This window comes from Lampris incognitus, chromosome 3 (assembly GCF_029633865.1).
Source record: "Lampris incognitus isolate fLamInc1 chromosome 3, fLamInc1.hap2, whole genome shotgun sequence".
In the NCBI taxonomy this organism is placed as follows: Eukaryota; Metazoa; Chordata; class Actinopteri; order Lampriformes; family Lampridae; genus Lampris; species Lampris incognitus.
Window position 1 is genome coordinate 10689908 of NC_079213.1, and position 27522 is coordinate 10717429.

The window sequence follows — 27522 nt, forward strand, 5'->3', positions numbered from 1 at the left end:
TAATAAACATTTACGAGGGGGTTTATTGAAGACCCAATATGAACATATATATTTGCTATAACATTAATGGAGGGGGAAATTCTTGCTGAGTAGGAGGCACATTGAAAATACTATTTTCCCACAAGTTATAAGTCGAATTATACATTAGTTTGCGCTACTAAATAGCCAGAAATAAAGAGGGGAACATAATGTCCATCTCTGCTCGAGAGCTGTCAATCATCAGCGTGTACAGACTGGGCCTTGCAGTCACGCTTCTTTTTTTTAAATTTGCTTGTTTTTATTCAGCAGATTTTAATACAATGACAAGGTCCATTATAAGGAAACAAATTTAAACACTGTTTCTGCCATGGCATACAGAGACAGAGAAAGAAGAGAGAGACTTCCAAAGACGAGATCATAACCATTAGAATGTAAACATTACAGAGAGAGAGAGAGAGAGAGAGAGAGAGAGAGAGAGAGAGAGAGAGAGAAAGAGAGAGATGGTGATAAATGCCACATAACAAGGCGTCCATGAGTTCTGGCCATAAAACAGAGAGTGATATAGAGAATAAACCACAAAAACACTCCCTACATAAACATCAGCAAACATCAGTATCACACAGATATACATTGAAGACAAAAATAAATTCAACCGTTTGTCTTTTTCTTTTTCTTCTGTGTGGCTTCACCTATTTCTCTAATATAAACTCCATTTACACTTTTCAACATTTCCTCGCATTTACACGTCATTCATTAGGGAAGCATTTCAGGTTTGCAAAAAAAAAAAAAAAAATTCCACCATACTGCCCCAAAAAAACCCTGGCCGCCTCCCCGTACAGAGGAAACCAGGAGCTGGCCGAGGGAACCAGGAAGTAAAGAGCATGGTTTGCTGAAAGGAATCACCGTGATATCCGTCAAGCAGGAAGTGTGCTGAAAAGGTAACATGGCAGTTAACATAGGTTGGCAATATTGTAGGCTGCTGGGTAAGAGCTGGCAGTGGCCCGCAGGGAAACATGAAGAGCGAACGGAGAGTCACAGTAGCGCTGGAAAATGCTTTTTTTCTTGTTTTTTTTTGTTTGTTTTGTTTTTTGTTAAATTGTCGCTACCATGCTATGCTCTTTTTAGAGTTAGAAGGGCTAGTAGGAGGCAACAAAAAAAAAAGAAGAAGGTATGAACAGAGAAGAAGACAGGGCCAAGGGGGTTGAAATGTTGAATAAAAAGGAAGAGAGTGTCAATGCGTGTCGTTTAGTTTAAGGTCATCCGTTTGTTGTTGTATTCCATCAAAATTCATCTCTCGTCTTCTGCGTTGGGCTTTGGAATGGTGTTGGGTAGTCGTGCTCTTTAGCGGCTGTAGCCGAACTCGTCGGCGTCGTCCGCGCGGAAGTCTCCGTATCGCCAAATGTTGAGCTGGGCGCATGCAAACAGAGAGAGAGAGAGAGAGGGATGGGAGTGGGGGAGAGGAGGGGAGAGAGGATTTTATTGTCTGTAATGACACAAAATGACCATACATTGCAGCCATATTCCAAATTGCTTTGAACAGGACCTTCAATACCCTCTCTAGCACATTTCATGTTCAATGATTGAGAAAGAGAGCTACAGAATGTAACTTCATCATCATCACGCGAGCCGACCCTTTGTGTTTGCCCATCCAGCCTAGGAAGCCACAGTGCCTCAGATGCCACCCAGCCAATTACCGCAGCCATTCCATTTACAATTTGGGAGCGTCGCCTCATGAGGCATCACAGGCATTTCCCCACTAAACGTCTCCGTCGTCATAATGGGATGGGGGAGGGGGGGGGGGGTTGTGTGTTTTTGGAGCAGAGTTTAACACAGAATTTTTTGTGATTTTAAAAAATGTATACATGCAATCATGGGCGTGTGTGTGTTTGAGCGTGTACGTGTGGGGGAGAAAGCGAGGCTGTTACGACGCTGTTCTCTGGGGCTCACCAGCATGTCTGCTCAGCTGTTAACGGCATGATTCACAGCTAATTAGCGACTGTGCTAATTAGCGATGTTCGTCAGAATGAACAAACGCTGTCGCCGCCTATCGTGGCGCCTTCTCTACTGCTTCGCTGCCTTTTGTTTCCCTCCCCACCTCTCCCAATGTGGGAGGTGGGGCGGCTCGCATCCCGATCAGAGTCCATTCCACTGCTTAGTGGCTGACTTCTTGGGCGCGCTACGAAACCACCAGACACCTAAAGCATTTTGAAAGGATCGGCTTCTCCCTTTTTACCGTGGTATCCGAGATGCCATGGAGCCGTATGAGGACCTGTGATGTTTTGTCTTTTACGATAAATCTATGAGTAAAAGTTAGGGCATCTTAATGTCTCACATCCACACACTCTCCCCATCCCTCAACCTTAAATTTCCTCCCGATCTTATCTACGCTCAAGCTTTTTTATGAAAAAGGGTGTAAGACGTCAGCTCATGCACAAGTTAATGTCAAATCCACAACTTAATATCAATCTTTTTCACAAACTGGTAGGAAAAAAAAAGGTGTCATGGTGTGATTTTGTTTTGGCTGGTGGACGTCTGATAGGCAAAATGTCGTATGTCAGCATCTTCAGTGGGGAAGGCTCTCATTGGCCCTGAACTATGGTTTAGGGCATTGGACAGAAGTCCCACCTTCTTTTCTTTCTTCCTCCATATCCTTTTACCCCCACCCCCCACTTCACAGTGTGGGCCTGCACAGACTGTGGGCAAGCGTCCATATAGGATGATGGCTACTGCCAATGAAATCTGTCACATCTTCAGAGTGAGAACGACAGAGAGAAAGAGGAGTGAAAATGACAAAGAGAATGCAAGAGAGAGAGAGAGAGAATGAGAGGGAGAAACAGAGACGAGCAGGGGAAAACACTCTCTCTCTCTCTCTCTGGTAGTTGTTGTAAAATGTAATTAGTGCTGTAATGTACTCTTGCTTTGCTAGTTTTCACACAGAGATTCGGATTCATTGGATTCTCTAAATTCCCATTTCAGAGAAGCAGGCAAAGCAAAACGATGGTGATGGTTGGTGTAATGAGAGAGACAGAGCAAGAAAGAGACAGAGACAGAAAGAGTGAGAGAGACAGAGACCAAGAGCAGGAGAGAGCAAGACAGAGACAGAGAGCGAGAGCGAGCGAGAGAGACAGAGACAGGCAGAGGGAGAGAGACAAGAGAGAGAGAGACAGAGACAGGCAGAGGGAGAGAGACAGAGACCAAGAGCAGGAGAGAGCGAGAGAGAGAAAGCAAGAGAGACAGAGACAGGAGACCGACAGAGAGAGAGAGAGAGAGATAATGACTGAGAGCCAGACAGACATATTAAATGGGAGGAAATGAGAGGAGAAGTGGGATGCAGGAACTCACCCTGGCACTCTTGGCAGACTCTTGACCGTTCAGGTACTCTGTCACCTGGGTGGAAAAAGAGACGTTTGCATATCAGATGACAGGCTTCAGATTACTCAACATGTCCTTTATTTCTGGTGCAGCCTTTAAAGATGTTTCAACCATTTACGACAAAGACTCTTTATTTATTTATTTTGCAACAAACTGGGAAAAACCAGTAAAGCGCATCATCAGCTGGCTATGCTGAAACAAGGTATTCCTGGAAAACATTCATAAGCACACGCTAACACTGGTTTGACTAATGTGGGGCATAAGGGAACTGAACACAAGCAAATAGCCCATGCAGAGCGATTAAAACAGTGTTGAGTTGCCCCGCGGTTGCACCGTCGCTTTCCCACTTCCTGCTACGAACCGTACAAACCCCCAACCGCTCTGGGAGGTTGAAATGAGAGCCACTTTATTCGATATTGTATTCTTACAGTGAAATGTGTTGTCTGCATGTAACCCGTCCTGTTGTGTAGCAGCAGCGGGCGGCTGCAGCGCCCAACTCCGCTTCCTCCCATTCGCCATGGCCTCGGGTCAGCACCTTGCAGCTCTTTAAGGATATTTTTTCCCTGGCATTTCAAACCGGCAACGGTTGCCACCATGTGGCACGTGCTGTAACCGTTCAGCGATGGCGGCGGCCCTTGCACTTCTTTAGCTGCGATTTCTAATGAAGTGCATTGACGGGACACCTAGAGGGCGTTACCAGCTTAACGAGGCCGAGCCCCGGACCTCATCCACGTTTCAAGTGGAGAAATCAGAGCCGTGTTGAGAAGTGAGCCACTCAGCGTGTAAGAGGCCTCGTCGGAGTCTTTATATGGGGGCACGGCACAATGTGGCCGTGGGACCCGCCATAAAACCACGGCAAATAAAACTACATGTGCCCCATCTCTGAGCCCCGAGAAAGTTACCAAACAATATAATGTTGTGTCCGCCTGCATTCGAGGTCCCTGTGCACTCCCCCCCCCCCTCCCTCAAATAAATAGTGTAGAAAAAGAGAGGATATAAAAGGGAGCGGGAGGGGGAGAGGAAAAGGAAGCCAATGTGCAGCATTGAGCATATTGACCGCTTCTGCTAGAACAGCCATTTAGCCTCATTGACTACACCAGCTATGAGTCATGGGGCACATGGCGATGAAAAGATGGACGGGGAGAGAGAGAGAGAGAGAGACAGGTTCAGATAAAACGTCTGGTCTGAGTGATGGTGTGTGTGTGTAGCTTTTAAAAGCCCTAACAAAAGACCTTGTAAGTTGTTCACCATTGCGATATCAGCAGTTACACGTTCCAGTCAAACTCTCCATACAGCCACGCAAACAGACACACACACAGGTCACACACCTCGAACCCCAGTCACCCATATGTCACACACTGGGTACGTACTGTGTGTTTGTGCGTGTTTGGACACGTAGACGCCTCAGAGTTAGAGTTGGGATTGATCCGATCCAATATCGGTACCGGGTGCCGATACTGATGTAATTCACTCATCGGATCATGACCGATCCAGAATCCATAGACTGATGTTTTTATGAATTATAAATACGGAGCGTCGCCCAGCCTGCCGCCTGGTGGCTGCTGGGATGAGCTCCGGCGTCCCCGCGACCCTGAGAGTAGGATGAGCGGTTTGGATAAATATGCAATAAGGCAATTTTAAGCCCATAGCCAAAATGGCATCTGTAAGTTCAGGTATTATGACGTGTCCAGTGTCCCCCCCCCCCCTTTTCTCCCCAATTGTATCCAGCCAATTACTCCACTCTTCCGAGCCGTCCCGGTCTCTGCTCCACCTCCTCTGCCGATCCAGGGAGGCCTGCAGACTACCACACGTCTCCTCTGATACATGTGGAGTCACCAGCTGCTTCTTTTCACCTGACAGTGGAGTTTCGCCAGGGGGATGTAACGCATGGGAGGATCACGCTATTCACCCCAGTTCCCCCTCCACCCGAACAGGCGCCCCAACCGACCAGAGGAGGCGCTAGTGCAGCGACCAGGGCACACAACCACATCTGGCTTCCCACCCGCAGACATGCCCAATTGTGTTTGTAGGGACACCTGACCAAGCTGGAGGTAACACGGGGGTTCGAACCGGCGATCCCCATGTTGGTAGGCAGCATGAAGTGGTGGGACACAACCTCTTCACTTGCCTGCATACAGAGCGGGAAGTGGAGGATGTGGAAGCTGCTGATCAGGTGGCTACAGCAGAGGCGGGGGGGGGGGGTAATGAGGCCGATGGCTGCGGGGAAACAAGTGAAACCCACAAAATGTCAACCTGGATTCTCCTCAACTCCATAATAATCCGGAGAAGGATCAAATCATTGTGGATGACGTAGTAACGGCATCAGAGCGGCCCAGTGTGCACGGAGCTCCAGGCTGTTTGGACCTGGTTTTAACACGTGTGCTGAGTGACCCGGTCACAAGTGGACGGCTCCAAGTACGCCAGTTCACACCTGGCATTAGAATGCGTCTCCACCTGCGTCTCGACCACTTGCGATCAGATCTCACCTCCCTGCGCTATATGCAAATAAACACGTACGTCACTGTGGTGGGGGGCGTGGTTTAGCCTTGGCTGCAAGTGGAGTGGGGGCGTGGCTCGTGGGACAGCAGCGCACCGGCCCCATGTGAGTAAACGAATGAAAGACTTTTTTTTTTTTAATTTATCTCTGATTTTTCCCTTTTTTCTCCCAATTTAGTGGCCAATTGACCCCTATTTTAATTCAAACACCCACCCTGGTACTGCATGCGCTCGCCAACTGCATCTCTCCGGCCGGCAGTCTCGAAGGAGTCGCCTCCCCACTTTCGTGACAAGGCGACTCCAGGCCGAACCACTGTTTTTTCCGACACACACAGAGACGCATTCACGTGACGAACACAAGCCGACTCCGCCCCCCTCCCGAAGACAGCGTTGCCAATGATTGCTGCATCGTCGAGTCCGGCCATAGTCGGATCTGACGAGACCGGGGCGCGAACCCCAGTCCCCAGTGGGCGACTGCATCGACACAAAGCCGATGCTTAGACCGCTACACCACCGCGGACCCGAATGAAAGACATTATTAAATAAAGCCTGTGTTCATCGCCTAAAACTGTGTCTGCCATCATCTTGAACCCTCCCCGTGGCTCGAGTCACAACCAGGTAATCAAACACGCGCAGAAACGCGAGCAGAACCAACAGGCGTTTAACAAAATGAGATGCCCTTGCTCACTCGAGCCTCATCTTAATGCACCGTCAGTTAGTGTGACACATTACACATCTGTGTTATTAAAGCCCAATTATGTTGTCATGCAAAATGTGAAGTACTCTTTAAAGAAATAAAATAACTCACCCCGTATCCCAACCACACATCTTTTCTTTTATTCCCATTCCACTTTGTTGTGACGCACAACAGATTTTTAAAAAGTGCTGTGTAAATAAACGCTATTATTCTGATGATGATGATGATGATGATGATGATCTGTCTAAAAGCCTTCAGACCCCTGACCTGATATATTGCGTTTTAAGAAATAGTCTATTGTGGGTAAATAGTTTCACATTATTACAGTGGCATGCATGGATGCAGCAGATGCACGCGGCGCCAGATCGAGACAAATAATCTGATGAGGAAAATTAACTGAGTGAATTAAGAGCGTCAGGTGCCAGTTGTTTGCCTTCTTTCATTTTGTGCCCAGAATACACAGCAAAAGACGAAACTCATTACTAAAACTCGTTATGTGGGAAAGTTGGCGGCACGGTTGCGCAGTGGTTAGCACGGTGGCCTCACAGCAAGAAGGTCCTGGGTTCTAACTCCGGGGTAGTCCAACCTTGGGGGTTGTCCTGGGTCGTTCTCTTTGTGGAGTTTGCATGTTCTCCCCGTGTCTGTGTGGGTTTCCTGCGGGTGCTCCGGTTTCCTTCCACAGTCCAAAGACATGCAGGTCAGGTGAATTGGCCGTACTAAATTGTTCCTAGGTGTGAATGTGTGTGTGTGGGCCCTGTGATGGACTGGCGGTCTGTCCAGGGTGTCTCCCCGCCTGCAGCCCAATGACTGCTGGGATAGGCTCCAGCATCCCGCGACCCCGACTGGGATAAGTGGCTCGGATAATGGATGGATGGATGAGGGAAAGTGTAACTGTCTGAACACTAGAGTTTGTGACTCTCAACCGGAACCCTGTCAGGCTCGACCCGACCACGTTGGTTGAGGCTCAGATTCCAGCGGGTTTGAGAGGGTCGGGCTCTGCACTGTGGTGGATAAATGAACTGCAACCTGAAGCTGAACTTGAATAGGCTAGCAGGTGGGGGCTCCTCCACTGCTGTGGGTCTGGTGTGCGTCAGAACTAAACCCAGAGGAAGTGTTGGTGACCACCTAGTCAACTGACATCATCTACCTATGCAGAGGATGTCAGTTGACTGGTATTTCAATGTGGCCTGGGACATATGAGTGATGTGGACAAATGCGTCCCAGGCCACCTCCCAATGTGGCCCGAGGGATCGGGATCGGGTCTCAAGACGCATTGAGGACGCACTGGGTGCCTTCACACCTGTGCTTTGAGCCGTCCCCTTGTGATCGGATCACGCGAGACACATGTTAATGCCAGGTGTAAACACTGCAGCGGCGCCCTGGCAGCAGACCCGCCTGCCCCCGGGAGCCAGGAGACGGAGGATGGCGATGACAGCAAGTATGATTCTGACTCAGACGGCGCGGTAACAACTTCCCGGTGACCAACAAGTGAGCGGTACACTCTGGAGGAAATCAATGTTGTTTTTGTAGAAGAAACTTTTGGCAAGTCAGGCAAAGTAAGTGATTATTTTCTGGGCACGACTAAATTCCTCAAAACTGTCAAAAGTGCTGCACAAACTTGCAGGGTTTGATTTATTAGATGAAAAAGGCATTATCGCTTAAGAAAGCAAGCCACCACCTTAACAAAATAAAGCGTCGGTTCACAAGAAAGGGAAGGTTGCAGACAAAAAAACCCAACAAATAATTGTAACAAATGACAGCGTGTTATTTTCTTTCTAACCATCTCATTTGTTTGTTTTTCTGATTTTCATTTTTCTTTTGCCATTACGTTTTGGGAGGGAGAGAAAGACTGATGAGAGCGGTACTTTTAGATATAACACCGGACAACAAATATTTTTTAAACGTTTTCCTTCCTGAAAAAAAATTAAGAGCATGACAGACAATGTCAAGCAGAGATTTGCTGTATCACGTAGGAATGTGGAGAAAGATGAAAATAACCTTTATAGACTCTAACATGTTTAATCGCACAACGATGCTGACATGTTGTGTTAGTTCAACTTAAGATGTTCTGCAGCCGATTTTCATTTATACTCAGCATCTGTTTCCTCCCGCGTCAGTGTCCAGCAATAGCCAGCCAGCACCGATGGATTCCAGTTGCCCTGATACCTTGTTTCCATGGTCATAAACATGGGTGGGGGCTGGAGCTGCACTACAGACTCCACACTGGGCAGAACAACTGACGGACCACATGTACAATCCTCCATCACTTTATCCAGGCTTTTGTCACAATGTGATTTAATTGGTGCTTGGAGAGTAAAAAACTCACAGACAGGACACATGGGTGAAGGTTTCAGGGAAGGGGGTCAGTGATGCCGGGCCAGAAAGGATGTACGTCACCAGACACCTGAACACCAGGTCAGTCAGGAGCAACAGATTTCCAGATCACCACTTAGTCAATGTTGTTTTATGTCTTTCACCAACAAAAAAGTATAAATCTTTCTGGTATCCCCCCCCGTTTTTCTCCCCAATTGTACTTGGCCAATTACCCCACTCTTCCGAGCCGTCCTGGTCACTGCTCCACCCCCTCTGCCGATCCGCGGTGGGGTGCAGACGACCACATGCCCCCTCCAATACATGTGGAGTCGCCAGCCGCTTCTTTTCACCTGACAGTGAGGAGTTTCGCCAGGTGGACGTAGCACATGGGAGGATCATGCTATTCCCCCCTGTTCTCCCTCCCCTCCAAACAGGCACCCTGACTGACCAGAGGAGGCGCTAGTGCAGCGACCACGACACCTAACCACACCCGGCTTCCCACCCGCAGACATGGCCAATTGTGCGTGTCTGTAGGGATGCCCGACCAAGCCGGAGGTAACGCAGGGATTCAAACCGGTGATCCCCGTGTTGGTATGCAACGGAATATACTGCCACGCTACCCAGACGCCCCCTCTTTCTGGTATTTTAACATGAAATGACTACAGGAAAGGACTTTTTGCAAAAAAAAAAAAATCAATTATTTTGGGTAATTTGGAGAGAGAAAAAAAACAAGCAGTTTGACTCATAAGTCAATTAACTCATTAAAGGAGCTGCCGCAGCAGTTTGCACTCCTACACCTGTTTGTCTGTGAAGCATACTTAAACTACAGCTCAAATAAACTGCTTTGGAATACATTTAAATTAAATACTCTTTTGCATATTTTTTGCTCTTTAATAAGAAGTGCTGTGTGGTTTACTACAGCCTCGTGTAAGCTTACACATAATACCAACAACAACAACAACATTCAAGAAAAAAAAAAGACTTCTGGTTTCAGTATCGGACGATATCCAAATTCAGGGATTGGAATCGGAACTGGAAAAACAAAAAGTGGATCGGTGTGTCTCTGCTTAGAGTGAATGTGAAAGTGTCTGCATGCACTATTTTGGCCCTTGGTAAAATAAAAGAGCACCTGGCACCTGCCAGGGTTAGGAGTTTGAGTCCCACTGAGGTCATCCATACTGTAATGTGATGCAGTTATATCATTGTGAAGTGCACTGCGTCCCAGGACTAAAAAGTTCTATGGAAACTCTGCCATTCATTCCTAGTTTACGCGTAAGATTGTGAATTTGTGCACAGATTTCTGCGTTTTTTTGAGTGTGTGTGCATGCAAGCATTTATGGGCATGTCCACCTCTAAATATCATTGGGGTGGAAGTTTGTTGCGAGGGTTGTGCTCGGGTTAAGTTTTGACTGGAGGGACCAGCCCAAAAGGAAACATCAGAGCCAGCGAGTCTGAACAATGAAGAAAGAGTCAGCGTAACTGACAGAAGCACTAGGAGAGAACAGAGGAGTGTATGTACGTGTCTGTAGGACTGAATGCAATGTGTTCCAGCACTGGATTAAACTGTGCACTGTGTATCCCCGCTTATTATGGGAACAGATGAGCTCACGTGCATGCATGTGCACACGTACACACACACATACAAGGCAGAGCGAGGATACCAGATGTTAAAACTGTCAAGCACGGATGGGGCGCTGGAGTTTAATTGCTTAGCTAGCTGGTGCGCGTAGGTTGATTTGATAGCTACATTGCACACGGCAACACAAGAACAACACAACTGCAGCTGGATTGTACAGCTGCCCTGTGTGCGCGTGTTTGTGAATGTGCATGCATGTGTGTGTGCATGGCTAAAGAAACTGCAGTGGCTGCAGAAGTCATCCATCAAAGCTGGCGGAAGGAGAAATTTTTTGGAAGGGGTTGCACATGGCATCTTGGTCCCATCAGACAGATGTCACCATATGGGGAGCCCAGCCGCCAATGTTTCATACAGGCAAATGTGATGCCATTTGGGCTGCAAAGGGGAGCAACTCAATGCCCTTAGCAGCTTCGCTCATGCTGCTGTCCTCTCTTGTCAAAATGCTGGAGTCTGAAAGCTAGTGGAATAAGTATGATGACGTGAAGCAGGGTATCACCTCCATCAAAAATGATGGAAAACCGGATGTAGAGATGATGCATCTATGATGCGGTCATAACATTGTTACCCTGACATTTTTCTACGTCATCCCATTCATATCCGAAAGATGCCAAAAACTTGGCACCTTCTTAGAGGCATGGCCTCGGGGTCTCCAGCAGACATCGCAACCTAGGAAACCAATCAAATGTGGTGTAAAACTCCTTCAAATGCTATGACAGTGGCCCACCTGAGTATGATTAATTCAGGGTTCCCACTCTTTTTCGGAAATCACTTTCCAGGACTTTACAAGGACATTTTGTATGAGTTTTGTTTCAATATACATGACAGCCGATTGTTACAGAAGGTCAGATTGTTCAGTTTTAACTACCAGTGGAAGCCTCAACAGTCTCGACATTGGATGGTGCAACTTTTACCTGGTCACTGGACATACTGCCCACATGTCCAGCACTAATGTGCAACCTCAACAGCTGAAAGTATGGAAGAAAAATACAATCTTGGCTAAAAATTACACTAAAACTATGTCATATCAACAGGTAGAAATACGATTTTATAATTCAACTTTACAATTTTCCATGACCTCAACAATATTTCTATGACATTTGATCAATTTTGCCGATTTCCAGGTGTTTTCCATGATTGGAAAACTAGTCTATAAATTTCCAGGTTTTCCAGAAACCCTGTTAATTAATTTGTTTGAGCAAAACAATTGTTAATTTGTATAAAAGGGCAAAAGTTCCCACAGAACTAGATACGTAAATGGGAGATTTACCGAGGCCTTGTCTTTGCTAGGCAGAAAAAGGTGACGTGATATATACACTTATGCCAACTTCCACTCGGCATGGAGAGCTTGGATAGAGTTTGGATTAGAATTTGTCCCTGGCAGCTGGTGGTGGTATTCTCCCCATCCTCCCCCAAAGCCAGCACACTTCAGTACAATATAAAGAGATTATATCTCGCTGTTCAAATCTCTTTGAATCCAGGTTGGGAGACGCTCCTCCTGACTCGCCTTGATCCCGTGCCGCCTCGCTCACTTCAACACAGCTGAAAACAACAGCCAATCAACAAGCTTTGGGCTTTGAATGGCTCCCAATACTGGCTCCAGTGGAGCCGTATAAGAGGCTCATTCACAAAGCAAGTGAAAGTCATACATGGAAAAGGACTGTGAATGAAGGAGACGTGCTGATCATGGAATGTCTGTGTTCAGAGAGAGGGTAGATCACTCAAACGTGGTATGACTCAAGAACAACTCAGAACTTGGGGTTGAAAAGGTGTTAATGAGGGAAAGGGCAGCGCAGAGGGATGTCACCAAACACAAAAAAAAAACACAGGAGAGGAGAGCAGCATGGATTGGAAGTTGTATAGGGGGATAGGGATTGTGATAAGGGTAGCACGGTGGTCCAGTGGTTAGTGGTGTCGCCTCACAGCAAGATGGTCCTGGGTTCAAACCCTAGGGTTGTTCAACCTTGGGGGGTCATCCCAGGTCATCCTCTGGGTGGAGTTTGCATGTTCTCCCTCCGGTTTCCCCTCACCATCAGAAAGACATGCATGTTAGGGTTAATACTCCTGTATGAGCCCCTGACCGAGTCATGGCAGGACGAACTGGAGTTGGTCCCCGGGTGCTGCACGGCGGCTGCCCACTGCTCCTAGCTACACAGCTAGGATGATGGGTTAAATGCAGAGCTGAATTTCTCCACAGGGATTAATAAAGTATATCAAAATGAAAAATTTAAAAAAATTAAAAAAAAAAGATAAGGAAAGGCGAAAAGGGTGTGCTTGGAGTGGGTTACCATGGCCGAGGGGAGTTTTTTGAGGCAGTGTGCCTTGTTTGGATTACAGGTCTGCAAGGCCATCCGATCCCGACGGGTTCTGACATGCTGAGTCAATTCGGGCCGGGCTCGGGCCACTTTTTGGTTTTATAGATCGGGCTCGGGTCGGACTCGGGTTCATTTAACTTCCAATATATGTAGAGAGCACATATAGGCCACTGATTGAAATACTGTTTATATGATAAATATTACACATATGCATGTAGGCATGCATTACATGTGACAGTTGACGACACCGTGTGTGTGTTTTTTTGTGTATCAGACAGAGCTTAAAGAGATATTGGTGTCTGTCTTGGATTGGGCTCGGGCTGAAAAACTGCAGACTTTGCCGGGCTGGGGCCGGGCTAGGGCTGGAGTTTTTGGCCCGTGCAGGGCTCTAGTCTGGATGACCCCACAGAGCTCCCATATGCCTGGCAGATGCCAAGTCACCAAATCTAGCGGGCAGTGGGCATGAATACTAGCAGTACCGTGGTGAAAAGCCGGGGCAATATGCTGTTTAACAAGAGGTGCCGAAATGTCTTCGTCTCTCCATTAACGTGTGACTGATGCGTGTAACAGATCTTTGTCACGTAGCGCCGACGGTGTGTCTTAGCACCTGTTTTCCCTGCCTGAGAGTACCATAGGGGTGGGGATCGCCTCATAGGGCAGCGAAAGTGAGTACCAGAGAGTTTGCTGATTACAGGAGTATATTTGGTATGCCATCAGGTCAACGGTGTACTTTTAAGTGTGACAGACAATTTATCTGACACAACACTGTATGGAAATAAACCCACCCGGACACGGCGCGTATTTTAAAACAAATGTTGTGAATTATCAGAATATCCGACCCTGCTGTAGCATGGAGGTATGTGTGTGATGCATGATGACAGGTGGTGTATGGTCTGGTGTTTTGGCATCGGTCAGATTATCTGCCCGACTGCGAGTCTGCCTGTACCTTGGTGTGTGTGTGTGTGTGTGTGTGTGTGTGTGTGTGTGTGTGTGTGTGTCTTGCTCGGTAGGCAGGCATGCTGTGTCCAGGTGGTGTTCTGGTAAAGTGATGGATATGAGATGCAGGAATCAGGGAACAATTTATTGTCATTTCTTTCGTGTACTTGTGTACAAATTCCGTCTCCCCGGCCCACAGCAGTGTGACACGAAAGACAAAAACACATCCAAAAAACCCCACAAACAGTTAACAACACAGTCCACTCAGTGCAACACAGTCCAAAAAGTCCACTGTCCAGAGAACGAACGCCAGCCAGGGTGACTGTCGGAACTGCCGGTCTGCATGGGCTAGCAGTTAGCTTAGCCTGCCCTGCTTCTGCATCCTTGTCAGACCGCCCCTAGTATTCCCTCCTTGGGCGCAGCTCCGGTCAGGGCCGTGGTCCCTGGTCCCACAGGATGCAGCAGACCAGGCTCCCCCAGCCGATCCAACGCCAGCTCTCCCAGGCAGACACCTTCAACACACCTCCCCGCACTCCACACGACAACACTAAAACACAGTCAACGCCAGGCGAGGCCGCCACCAGACCGCCCTCGGTGTTATCGGAACTGCCGGTCTGCATGGGCTAGCAGTTAGCTTAGCCTGCCCCGCTTCCACGTCCCGTCAGACCGCCCCTGGTGTTACCTCCTCCTAGCGCCAGCTTTCTCAACCATCAAACAAAGACAAAACAAACTCAGACGCGGACGTGGACAAAGACACTGCATGGATGGCACTGGGTGAGGCCGCCACAAACGCAAGTTCGCGTTGCCATTCTCCCACACCGGTACTGGGTGAGGCCGCTGCAAACGCGAATTCGTGCCGCTATCTTCCCACACCGGAAGCGGAAAATAATGAAAGAATGAAAAAAGCAGAAAGAAATACAGCTAAGATGGCAGTTTTTTTTGTTTTTATTTTTTGACAGGGTTGACGCATCTGGTGAGCAGCCTGTTTTGATATCACGGTGAGAGAGAGAGAGAGAGAGAGAGAGAAAGAGACAGAGGGAGAGAGATAGACAGAGAGAGGGAGAGAGATAGACAGAGAGAACGAGAGGGGGGGCAAGAGAGGGGAGCGAGAGAGAGGGGAGCAAGAGAGACAGAGAGAGCGAGAGGGGGAGAGCAAGAGCGAGAGAGAGAGATGGAAAAACTGAAAGGAAAAAACCAAAACAAGAATGTTGTATGGGCAAGTGTATGGAGAAGTCAGCCAGTGAACATGGGGCGTGCTCTCGTCGCTGAGATCTGGTGTCAGAGCCACGTAAAAACGACTCCAGTCAGAAGGGAGGGACGGGGCTTGTCCTCCTAGATAGAGTCTCTCTCTCATTAACAGCAATGAGGATCAGACGCTCGCCGCCTCCCAGACACAAGAAGTCAAACTCTGCAGCATGAAAAAAAGAAAACCTTCCCATCTCGCATCATCTAGCCCCCACCCCCGCCTCATTGTCCTTGTTTTCCTGTACAACTACTCGCAGCTGTCTGCTTGCTCTACTCTCATCTCCTTTTATTATCACCCACCCCATCCCTCCCACCCCCACGACTCCCGCCCATGCAGGATGAACGGGGGAAAACTCCCGAGGTAGACAGATTGTCGTCGGGACGCTTTGCTCAAACATAACTGCTTTTATGTCGGGAACTCACGCCCTCAAAAGTGAGCTGAGCAGGCCGATCTGTGGACTGTAGTCCTAAGTGATATCTCTCATTCGGAGTGCCATGCTGCATGAATACTGCATGATGAGCGGGGGGGGGGGCTCTCCTCAGAGCTGCTGTCTCTGTACATGGGGCCGAGGAAAGACCTGTCATAGGAGCACAATGGCAAATGGGACGTGTGGTGTACACACACACACACATACACACACACACAAACCTCAAGGGACTGCATGTGTGCGTGAGCGCAACAGGGGGAAATAGAGTAAATGGAAAGCCTGCATTTTTCAAGCGTATGCAGGAAAACGAGACCGTCATTGGGGTTGTCGTTTTTTTATAAATGCATTCCTTCATGCATGCACGGGCACACGTGTGTCCGTCTCGCTGTGTGTTACAGTCCACTTCGACTGCATGCTGGGACGGGCCCTGTTGCACGCTGGTTCCCCAAGTGGGGCTGTCGGAGGGGATCAGGCACCTCTGCGAGAATGTGGGGTGTCAAGCCTAATGGCAGCGGGGAGGGGGGTGGGGGAGTAAAATGTTCCAAATGTCTTTTCGCAAAGAGCGACGCCGTAATGCAGCATTCAGTTACGCAGAGAATTCATTTCACTCGTCCTCCTCCTGCTCCTTCTCTCGCTAACACACACACACAGACACACACACAAACAAATACCCTCAAACCCAGGCCCGGATAAGAGGCGCTATGTTTCCATTTCTCAGCTCGCTGTGTAAGTTTCCTCTATGGTGAGGTCACACGGTGTGAAATAATACAAGTTTAAATGACCTGCTGTCGCTGCTCCCTGCACCGCTCCGCCCGTCTGTCCTGCACCAACCCTACACCGAGGAGGACCGTGTGTGACTGTGTTTATGACCGTGTCCTCGTGTGTGTGTGTGTGTGCACATGCAGGAAAGGATGGAATGGAATTTGGGTAGTGGTGCGTGTCGGCTAGGACATGTCAAAGGGGCCCTCAGAGCAGCGAAAGCAACAGCAGGAGAGGCAACTGCCTCAGTGTGTGTGTGTGTGTGTGTGTGTGTGTGTGTGTGTGTGTTAGCAGAAGCAGAAAATGTCCATTAAAAGGCTCCATCTCTAACTCTTCACTCGTAAATGAGGTATTGAGCTATCGGCAGGGAGCGGTCATGCTTTCACACACCGTGAAGCACTGGTAGTTGGGTGTGTGTGCGTCTGTGTGTCAGTGTTTATTTGTTTGTGTGTGTGTGTGTGTTGGGGCTCAAGAGAGAACCATCTCACAATGAGTGCACTGGCAACGCCGTCCCTCCGTCTCAGGCCGGCCTCGTCCCAAAACCTCACAGCACTATCAGTGAAGGTACCTGTATTTGGGCGACTGCAATTCCAGTCAAACTCCAATGGAACAGACCGCATTTCCCATGAGGCTCTTCATCAGCGGCGCAACCCGGCAGCACAACAGCAGCAGCAGCGGCAAAACTACATATCCCACGAGTCACCTTATCTGTACCTAGCAGCACAATTACGCGGTGATAAATGGAGCTACACCTCCCCAGAGGTGTCATCAGTGTGAGCCTCTCTGCTGATTTCCTGTGAGAGTTGTCCCACCGTGGGGCTCGAGGTGAGCCAACACTTTCCACTAAGACATCACGGTTCAATCGCACTGCAGCGGAGCCGCCGGGCCAATAAAGACACTGCAGGCTCATACCGTTTACTCACAAATGGTAAGAAAACTACACCTCCCATAAGATGCTCTATCAGCTAAAAACAACGGAACTACATTTCCCACGAGCCACCACTTACCTGTGAGCAACTAATTTATCATCTCAAGCAATCTGCCACGTGAAAGACTACACAATTTTCCGGAATACACAAATTCAAAAAGAAAATAAACAAAAAACAAATGCCATCAAACTAGGTCTAAATGCATGTGAGCTGAACAGGAGGAGAAAATAAAGCCCAACTACACTTCCCATGAGACTTTTGGGTGATCAAAAACACCCAGTTTTCTAAAAGTCGTCTCGCTTAAACAGCTTTTGTTTCTCTTAAAAACAACAGACACAAACACACACACAATCTTTATAAGAACATACACGCACAAACTGCAAACGGAGTTGAAAACAACACAACAGCCTTCGCAAAACTTGCCTTTGAGGATTGTGAACCTCTTCTTCCGCCCTCATCGTTTAAAAAGAGGAAAATATCGGAAATCCTTTCGGGCGCGGGTCGATAGCGCGGGTTCATGCTACGTTGCCGTTGGTGATTGATAATAATTGGTGCGCTGCAGCAGAGACGGGAACTTCCGCGTTCGTAATTGACTTGTAATTAGCAAACGGGAGATTATTAGCTTGTACTGCTAATGAACTCGAGAGGCTAACAGTGATTTCTGGTATGCCGGGGTGACTGGGCGAGACGGATGGCATGGTTAGACCCCCACCCCACCCCTGGAAATGACTAATGCAAAATGTGAATCATTTCCAGCAACTGCATTTAATAAATAATAATAGTATTAATAATAATAACAATAGTAAGAGCAATAATAGTAAGAGTACTAAATGCAGCTCATAATGGGGTAACGCTGCATCTGGTTTTCTCTCCACTTTAACTCCTGTTCATCATGACACGGCTCTCACGGATCAAAAAAAAAAAATCAACACACTCGAATACACCAAAAAACCCTCTCAAAGTGCCCAAGTGAAAGGCCCCCTTTAGCTTCGCACTACAATGGGGGTGCCGTGCCTCCATAGCCAAATGGTTACAGCACATACCACGTGGCCACACGGTTGCAACCATTGCTGGTTCGATTCCAGCTGTTGCACGTCATACCTCTTTCTCTCTCTTCAGTTTCCTGCCTGCCTCTTCACTGTCTAATAAAGTGGGGGGGGGGGAGCCAAAAAGAAGCTTTGGACTACTAAAATAAAGTGGGGGGGGTTCAAATAAGAGGGGAGTGGAAAAGTACAGTGAGTCAGCGACAGTTTAGATGGGGAGGCCAGAAGGGGCGGGGGAGCAGAGAAGTGAGAGAGATGGTGAAGGAGAAGATGGCTGAACAGAGAGGTACAAGAAAAAGAGGATTTCATGTGGAAAAAAACAGGAAGAGTAAGAATAATTGAGTGATGCAATGAGCATAAGAGGGCAACCGTGTGTATGTGGGGGGGGGGGGGGCAATCCCCTACATGTGAGCTCTGTAAGAAAGTGAGCAAATGAGAGAGTGATGGAGAGAGATATATTAAGAAGTGTAAGGGAAGAGTGCACGGTAAGCAGGCGGGTGGCTGAGCGCCAGCGTGGCATCATTCCATTCTGGTGGATGGCTGGCAGCGCCAGGGCAGTCTGTAAGGATGGCGTGGCCTGCCCATTGTGCCCGAGGAAGAGGGGGCACGGAGTCGAGGATGGGGGAGGGAGGATTGTGAGTGTGTGTGTGTGTGTGTGTGTGTGTCGGGTGGGCTGGGGGCTGTTCCATTCCAATCTTATCACACATGGTCAGTGGCTCAGAGGCACAGCAAGAAACTGAAGAAACTATTCGTGTGTGTTTCTGTGCAAAGACAAAAGCTACTGAAAAAACATTGTGTGTGTGTGTGTGTGTGTGTGTGTGTGTGTGTGTGTGTGTGTGTGTGTGTGAATTGGGGTGCTAAGGGCAAGCCGTCTGGCCTGCTAAGGGTTTGGGACTGGTGAGATCTCCTGGAAGCTTCTGACTCCCACAGAGACGGCAGAGGGACGAAGAGCTTCTGCCGTCTCATGTGGCCTGCTGCCTCCTGTCTCCTGTGGACGGCTGTCACGCACACGTACACACACACACGGGCACAGACACACACACCAACTCAACACACACTCTCGTGGGCTCAGGACACCCCCCCCCAGTGCAAACACGTTTGCTGATATGCACGTGTCCACACACACATAATGCTCCCGGGCACAAACTCACAGACACAAACAAACACACACACAACTCATTTAAGGTAAAATCAATGGAAACAATTGAAAAAGCATTACAGATATAAACTCCGAATTTACTGGCTTTCCACTTCGACAGACTCGGCTATATTTTTCCATTAATAACTGCACACCAGGGGTGGAGAAAATATCTGCCAATCACATCTCACATATAATATACTCTGGTTTACTTAATCCACCAACCTTCTGAAGTCCCCTGAGCTCACATGTTAACACAGCGGCTAGAGCACGCACACACACACACACACACACACACACACACACACACACACACACACACACACACACACACACACACACACACACACACACACACACACACACACACGCGCACACACACACAGAGCCAGGCTTGCTCTCGCGCTCTCTCTCTCACACACACACGGAGCCGGGCTCGGGGCTCTACCTCTTCATACAGACAAGTGTCCTCAGACTTCAGAAGGAGGCTCGGTCCGATCTGAAGGACAGAACATGTGTTGGTGAACGAGGTGAAAGAACGAGGCAGAGGATGAGACAGAGGAAGACGGATGCATCGCATATTGCTGAGTCGCAGCATCTAAGAGGGAGGAACCGACTCGCTTGTGGCTGTCCTCCACAAAGCTGGACTCTGGATATCACCACCACTGGATATCATAGTCCAAATGAACCCACTAAGTCATCTGAGAGCAGTGCCGAGTAAGAACTGCTTCATGTTGACATGTGATCCTGTAGAGAGCATGAGACAGACACCGTCTGTGTGTGTGTGTGTGTGTGTGGGGGGGGGGGGGGTTCAGAGATCATACATTTATACAATGTCCCTTCTGTTCCAAATGGATCAAGTATGAAGCAATGGTATCACTTATCGGGAGTAATCCCAACAACAACAACAACACAAGCAGGCCTGCCTGCAGAACAGACACAGAACAGACAGACGACAGACCAGATGTGTGACTGATTATCATCCGGACTCTGACATTAAATCTGCTCCACTGCATTTGTGTGTGCTGTAAAACTGTATGTGCATTAAGCGTGTGTTACGTAAGGGGACGCGGAGCCCATATGGGCTCGGCCCAGCATAACCCGGGCTCTGATTCTGATGTACATTTCTGGGTCACGCCATCCTCGGGGAGCGCAGCGCCGTTTTCACTCTGATTCTAACGCTTCATCCAGCCGAGCTCCTCAGCGTTGCTCCGTACAGTCCTCCAGGTTACCTTTCAGTCTGCATCACTATGTATGTCACCATTTCCCCTCGCCTTTGGATTTAACATCCCCTCCCTCCCCCCTTTTGTCTGTCCTAACGCCATCTCCCCCTCCCTCCGCCAGCGGATCAGAGACGAACAGCTGGCGTGCCCACCGTCACCTTTTCACCTGCGCTCCTCTGCCCCGCCGATGTCCCGTGGCTGCCGTGGGAGCATCAGGGTGACAGCAGTGATCCGTATGGTGAGCTTAGCGAGCATCCAGGACGACGGGTCTTAACGCAGAGACCATCCCCGATCCCAAAGCCTGCTCTTAACTTCTGCCGCACTTCAGGCGGACTACCGTTATCGCCATAATGTGCCAGCGTAAATTCAAGCCCATCTGGGATGCGATTCCCGACACGACGATGACCTTGTTCCAACCCCTGGGATGGATGATGAACAGAGCCTAAACAGAACAGACGGACAGATATGAAGGACAAAAGTACCTTTGAGAAGGTCGCTGGTAGTCTGCGTGGGTAAGTGTGTGTGTGTATAAAGTAAGCAGGCTCAGGTGCGACAAGCATTCTTCAAAGGGGTGTATAGTAGGAAGCATAGCCCCCCCAAGTGCATGGGTTAATAGGATTTCTTTCTTCGCCACTGCCGCTCCTTGGAGATGAACCTGTTCTCCGTGCTTGTCCTGGAACACAGTGTCCAGACGACCATCTCTGACTCTTTCCACCAGAAATCAACACTGAAGGCAAACACATTGATTATGTTCTTTAAACCCCCCCACCCCCACCTACAATGTCGTATCTGACAGAAAAGAACTCTTATTACTAATTTTAGAATATCTCTGGGGGTGTCTGGGTGGCGTAGCAGTCTATTCCATTGCCTACCAACATGGGGATCGCTGGTTCAAATCCCCGTGTTACCTCCGGCTTGGTCGGGCGTCCCTACAGACACAATTGGCTTTGTCTGCGAGTGGGAAGTCGGATGTGGGTATGTGTCCTGGTTGCTACACTAGCGCCCCCTCTGGTCGGTCGGGACGTGATCCTCTCACGTGCTACTTCCTCCTGGCGAAACTCCTCACTGTCAGGTGAAAAGAAGCGGCTGGTGACTCCAAATGTATCAGAGGAGGCATGTGGTAGTCTGCAGCCCACCCCCGGATCGGAAGAGGGGGTGGAGCAGCGACGGGATGGCTCGGAAGAGTGGGGTAACTGGCCAAGTACAATTGGGGAGAGTGGCCAGTGGCCACTCTTTCAAGGATGAGGATGTGCATATCCTTAATAGGGAGGAACGCTGGCTTGAACAGGGAGTCAAAGAGGCCATCTATGTTAACTGAAAGCACAGGGGGGGGGTTCCTAAGAGTACATCTGTCGCCATCATGATTGCAAGCATTCCCAAATCCTCTGTGAATAGTGCACATGGCCAGTGAAACTCTAGTTAATGGTCACGCCCACATTTGCATACGAAACTGATCGTTGGTTTCGGTCGTCATGCCACTGTATTGTTTATAAGGGGGGGGGGATACCTGCAGTCAGTTGAGACTGAAGAGGTCACTTCTATGAGGGATGAAACGTATCTGTCCATAAACGTGTCCAGATGAACCCATTCACCTTTCTGTGATATATTATCTAATATTTTCTATTGATGTTATTTGTTTCACAGTGATAATGATCTACAGCAGGGGTGCCCACAATTTTTTGACTCGTGGGCTACTTTTAAAATGACCAGGTCAAAATGATCTATTCATATTAAAAATAATAACAATAATAATAAAAATACTCAATACATGTTTTACATATATATGAACATTTATATGCAGTGTGTGTATTTATATACATGTTGTGTTACATATACAGTATTGCAACGGATTTGCATTTATATTGAACCTTACACAGGCAATAATCATACCAAGCATTTGCTACTACACTATGTTGAAATTGCATCACTGCATGAACCTTTACAGCTGTGTTAAATAGATTTGTGATCTCTACCTCTCTACTCTGAGGATGACCTGCACTGGAGGGAGTCAGACAGGGTTGCATAGTTCGGACAGTAGCTGCTGGTAGCCAGCCTCAAGCAGGCCTCCAAATGATCATCTGTCATGGTGGAACGGTATTTGGACTTGATAATCTTCATGTGAGAAAAGGCTGACTCACACAAATAAGTAGAGCTGAATAATGCTGTCAAGGAGGTTGCACATTTCCTCATGTTTGAGTACTTGTCCTCTGTAAGTAAGTTCCAAAACTCTCCATGCGCCCTGGACTTAAGCTGAATGTCAGCCTGTACTGTCAGCATCTCATCCTCCACTGCAGACGAGTTCAGGTGAAACAGTGTTGCCATTTTTGAGGCGAGGGAATCCACCTCTGTATCTTCCCCAAATGGGTAGCACATAAATGTAGCGATTGACTCAAGCAAAGCAAAGTCTTGAAACCGTTTGTCAAAGTCTGACCGGACATTTTCAATCTGCTCTGTGTAGCGTGCACTGTCAAGTTGCACACACGCCCTCCCTTTCTTCTCCAGCTCTGCTGCGAGGTTTCGTAAGTTTCCCAAATCACAGCGGTGCAACTTTGAGGACAGAAGTTGCATTTTCCGTTTGAAAGCGTTAACTGAGCTGATCATGTTTACCAAGCTTTTGTCTTTTCCTTGCAGCTCTAAATAAAGCTCGTTCAACATGTTGGTTAAATCAGTTAAAAACGCCAAGTCTAGCAGCCACTGATTGTCATTAAGTTGCTTGTGTTCCGCATATTTAGCGATAAGGAGAAACTCCTTAATATCCGGACAGAGCTCTCGAAATCTCTGCAAGAATCTCCCTCTACTAAGCCTTCTCACGTCAGTGTGTAGCAAGAGGTCAGAGTAGTTACAGTCGGCCTCTTCCAAATGTGTACGAAACAACCGTCTTTGAAGAGACCTCGCTCGAATAGAACAGGCGGGTTTGGTTGCCACATCCATGATCTCTTTCATGTTTAGCATTTTTGCACATAATGCTTGTTGGTGTATTATGCAATGGTAATTAAGGAAGTCAGGGAAAGCATCGTCCTCCCTGCACTTGGCAATAAATCCATTGGAGCGGCCCACCATAGCAGGCGCACCGTCCGTGGTGATTGACACCAGTTTACACACTGAGAGCTGGGTTTTATCCACAAAGTTTTTGAAGATCTGAAAAATTTTCCTCTCCCCGCGTGTGTTCCTTCATGGGTAGTATTGTTAACAACTCCTCTTTTGCGGTCATATCTTGAAACACCATCCCAATACAAATGCACAATTGGGCCGTATCACTGATGTCCGTAGACTCGTCCAATTGTAGTGAGAAACACTCGCTGTCCACGATGTCCCTCCAAAGCTGCTGTGTCAAATCATCGCCCATCACTTCACAGCGCCTTGTGAAGGAATTTCTTGATAACTGGAGAGCTTTGATTGAAGATATTATTTCTGATTTGTTTTTAAAGTCCCGAAACAATGAATCTGCTGCCTCAAGGAAGGCCTCTTTCATCATCTCTCCATCTTGGAAGGCCTTCTTATGCTTAATGATGGAGTGACTCACCCGTAAAGATGCTTCGGTGGCTGCCTTTGCCTTTGAATGCAGCTGCGGGAAAAGTGACTGCTGCACGATTAACTACGATTTTAGCTCCCTCACCTTTCTCTTTCTCAGCTCGCTTTTCGGAGGGAAGTCATTGTCATAGTTTTTATGAACAGTTCGAAAGTGCCTCTCCACATTTCCTTTCTTTGGGATCGCAATGCTAGACTGACAGATGAGACAAACGCATTGGGAATAAGACATGGTGAAAAAAAAGTCCTCCTCCCATTCCAAATGGAAATGGTACGTTTTTTGTTTCTTGCTAGGTCCGGCTCCCCCACTCATTTTTGTTTTGTTTCACTTTTTAGTAGAATTTTTTTTAGAGAGTTGAACTAGCTAGCTCGATGCAGTTCTGCGCTAGCTCACGTTGTGGGCATGTGAACTTCAAGGCATGTTAGAGAAGGGCTCTGGTTGTTATGGTAACCTAATGTAACAAAGTTTTAGGTTCCGCTCTAGAATCTTTGGTTTTAGGCAACAGCAGACTGGCCGTCCTTTACGTCAATCAAAAGGCAAATGCCAAATGGAGGACAGATGATAGGCTAATGTCTTGGGAAAAAAAAAAGTTTTTTTGGAATGTCATGGAGATCTACCAGCACTGCCTTCGCGATCTACTGGTCGATTGCGATCGACGTAGTGGGCACCTCTGATCTACAGGATGAAGAACCTAGCACCTCTTCTTTATTTTCCAACACCAAAAAAATCTTGTTCATTATTGTTCTCTGTGTGATTTTGATAAAGTTCTGTGAGAGTCAATCTCTTTGTTTGTTCTTTTGCCTATATAACTATTTAGACATTCATGTGCCATCACTGCAGCACACATATTTGATCTCCATCCATCCATCATCCAAACCGCTTATCCTACACAGGGTGGTGAGATGCTGGAGCCTATCCCAGCAGTCTTTGGGCAGCAGGCGGGGAGACAACCTGGATAGGCCGCCTGACCATCACAGGGCCCACAAGGCTGAGTCACCTGACCTACATGCCTTTGGACTGTGGGAGGAAACTGGAGCACCCGGAGGAAACCCACGCAGACACGGGCAGAACATGCAAACTTCACACAGAGGACGACCTGGGACGACCCCTAAGGTTGGACTACCCCGGGGCTCGAACCCAGGACCTTCTTGCTGTGAGGCCACCGTGCCACATGCGTTTTGATCTCATTTCTCGACATTCCCTTATTCATGGTCACTCGCACCCTCGCCAAGTTTATGAATACATCATTCTGATGCAGGGGTAAAATTCTTTGTATGATGGTAAGAGATTATTACACTTATGCCAAATCCCAAACACAAGCTAGCATTTGCTAGACTAACACTTTCCATTTGGTTGATGATTTTCTCCAAATGAGTTTGTCCACACTGCACCGAGAGCACAAATATTTGACACGAGAAGCCCCAGCGGAAACCAAAGCCCTGACCCCGGCAGTGATCACCCAACACCAACTACTGAGCCACACACGCTAAACAAGTCAGACTGCAGGATCAAACTATGCATTGCAAACAGCAATTTGACAGGAAATCGGCTCCTCGGTTTGAAAAGCAGCCCGAAGGTAAACACAGACATAAACCCACACGGCGGGAAATAATGCAGAGCTCGGTGACAGATTAGGGTTTGGAACCAGATTTGACAAGAGGAACTATCGCTCAGGAAGTGTCAGAGAGGAAACATTAGCACATTTCAAGGAACACGGGTGACTTCGCTGTGTGTTAACGCGGTCTCGTGAAAATCCAAGAAGAGGCAGACGCCAGACAGACAGCTCTTGTTACGGTTTCCGATGGATTCCCAGAGACAAACCAGCTCATCCATAATACTGACCCCCAGTCTGGCAGTCGCCAAGCCTGTTTAGCTTGGTGGCTGGGTGGTTTTAATCATAGCCCTGCTTTTATTGGGCCCAATACCAAGAGACCCCCTTTTAGACACTGGTTACGAGCTAGAGGTCAAAGGTCAAAACACTTTATGATACAAAGCATAATGGTGCACAGTACATTATTGACAGGCACCGAGGCCTGAGAGGCTTTTACTGGAACTGCCCCAGTGTGTGTGTGTGCGTGTGTGTGTGTGTGGTTGAATGAGTGCTTTAATGACTCGGCCTGTTTAAACGAATTGGCGACTAAGTGTGAGAGACTGTATAAGTGAGCTAGAGTAAATATGTGTTCATTTTCCGCCTGCATCTACTTTATGTATGGCTGCATTCATATATTTGTCAACAATTACAGTCATGGGCATATTTACCCATTCGAGTGTGTCATTTGTAAGTAAACGGCGGTGAGACTAATGCTGGGGGGTGTGCGCAACTGCAGCGGGAATGAATATCTGCCATTTTTCTTAATCTTTCCCGTACAGAGTCGCTTCGAGTCCGCTGGTCGAATTAGCATAACGAGAGGAAAGCAAACGAACAGCACATTAAGAGCTGACAAAATGGCCGCCGTTCGAAGGAAACCGCAGAGGTGTGTGTGTGTGCGTGTGCACGTCTGCATGTGTGAAATTAGAAGTAAGCAGATATAATGTCTATTCAGCGCCCGTGCTTTCATCAAAACACCCCACGGCAGTTAGCTAAACGCCTGCTTTCATACATCAGGAGAAGACATAAATGACAGACTCCGGGATGAAAATGAGCGCTTTGCTGGATGCTAGCCTGAGAGACACGGGTAATTATTGGGCTGCCAGAACGTCACGGCTAAGGGGCTACGTGGGAATCGTACCATCAGATGTGCTACACTGCCGTGCTACAAACGTGCTACACAAACAAATGTGCTGTGCTCTCCGATTTCATTACTTTGCCTGCGGTTCATGGAGACAAATGTTACCAGTATGATGGCAATGATGATGATGATGATGAAGAAAACGCCGAGCAGTATGCCCGCGGTCTCGGGGGCTGAGTGGACCAGCACACTCGTAATGACAGGAGTGACATTAACATGACAAAAAACCGCCTGCGTTAAAGAGGGAAAAAAGGATGCCACATGTTGGTGTAGATGATAGCAGCAGCACGCTGTGCAACCCTGACGGTAACGACTGCCTGGTGACAGGTTTCTGCTAAATGACGGTAACACAACCCTGATAAAGAGGATACAGCGGTGACACCCCCCTTTTTTCCCCTCCCTACTTCCCTCGCTTCCCGCCGGCTCCCTTACCATCTTCTGCAGGTATTTCTCCTTGCGGACGTCCACCATGACCATGCCCTCTTTGACCAGGCCCAGGCCCACGTCCTCCTTGGTGTCGGCGAACTGTAGCGTGACGTGGGGGCAGGTGACGCCCGAGTACTCCACGTTCAGAAGACACTGGCTGTTCTGGATGTCCCGCACCACGCTGTCTACCACGTCAGCACGGGAGTCATCCTGAGACAGAGAGCGAGAGCGAGAGAGAGACAGACAGACAGAGGGAGAGACAGAGAGAGAGAGAGAGAGAGAGGAGGGAGACATAAAGGTAGGGTGCAGATAGAGAGAGAGACAGGGAGGTA

At 48.1% G+C, this 27522-nt stretch overlaps 1 protein-coding gene across 1 annotated transcript in view; it reads right to left on the minus strand.

Annotated features, from left to right (window-relative positions):
• Positions 1-235: 235 nt before the first annotated feature.
• Positions 236-27522, minus strand: part of snd1 (staphylococcal nuclease and tudor domain containing 1) — a 293087-nt gene continuing 265800 nt past the window's right edge. Inside the window, exons 22-24 of the mRNA XM_056276098.1 lie at positions 27197-27400; positions 3322-3366; positions 236-1386 (exon numbers count right to left, since the gene is read on the minus strand). Of these exons, the coding sequence (XP_056132073.1) occupies positions 1321-1386; positions 3322-3366; positions 27197-27400 (315 nt within the window). The 3' untranslated portion in view covers positions 236-1320. The remainder of the gene's footprint in view (positions 1387-3321; positions 3367-27196; positions 27401-27522) is intronic.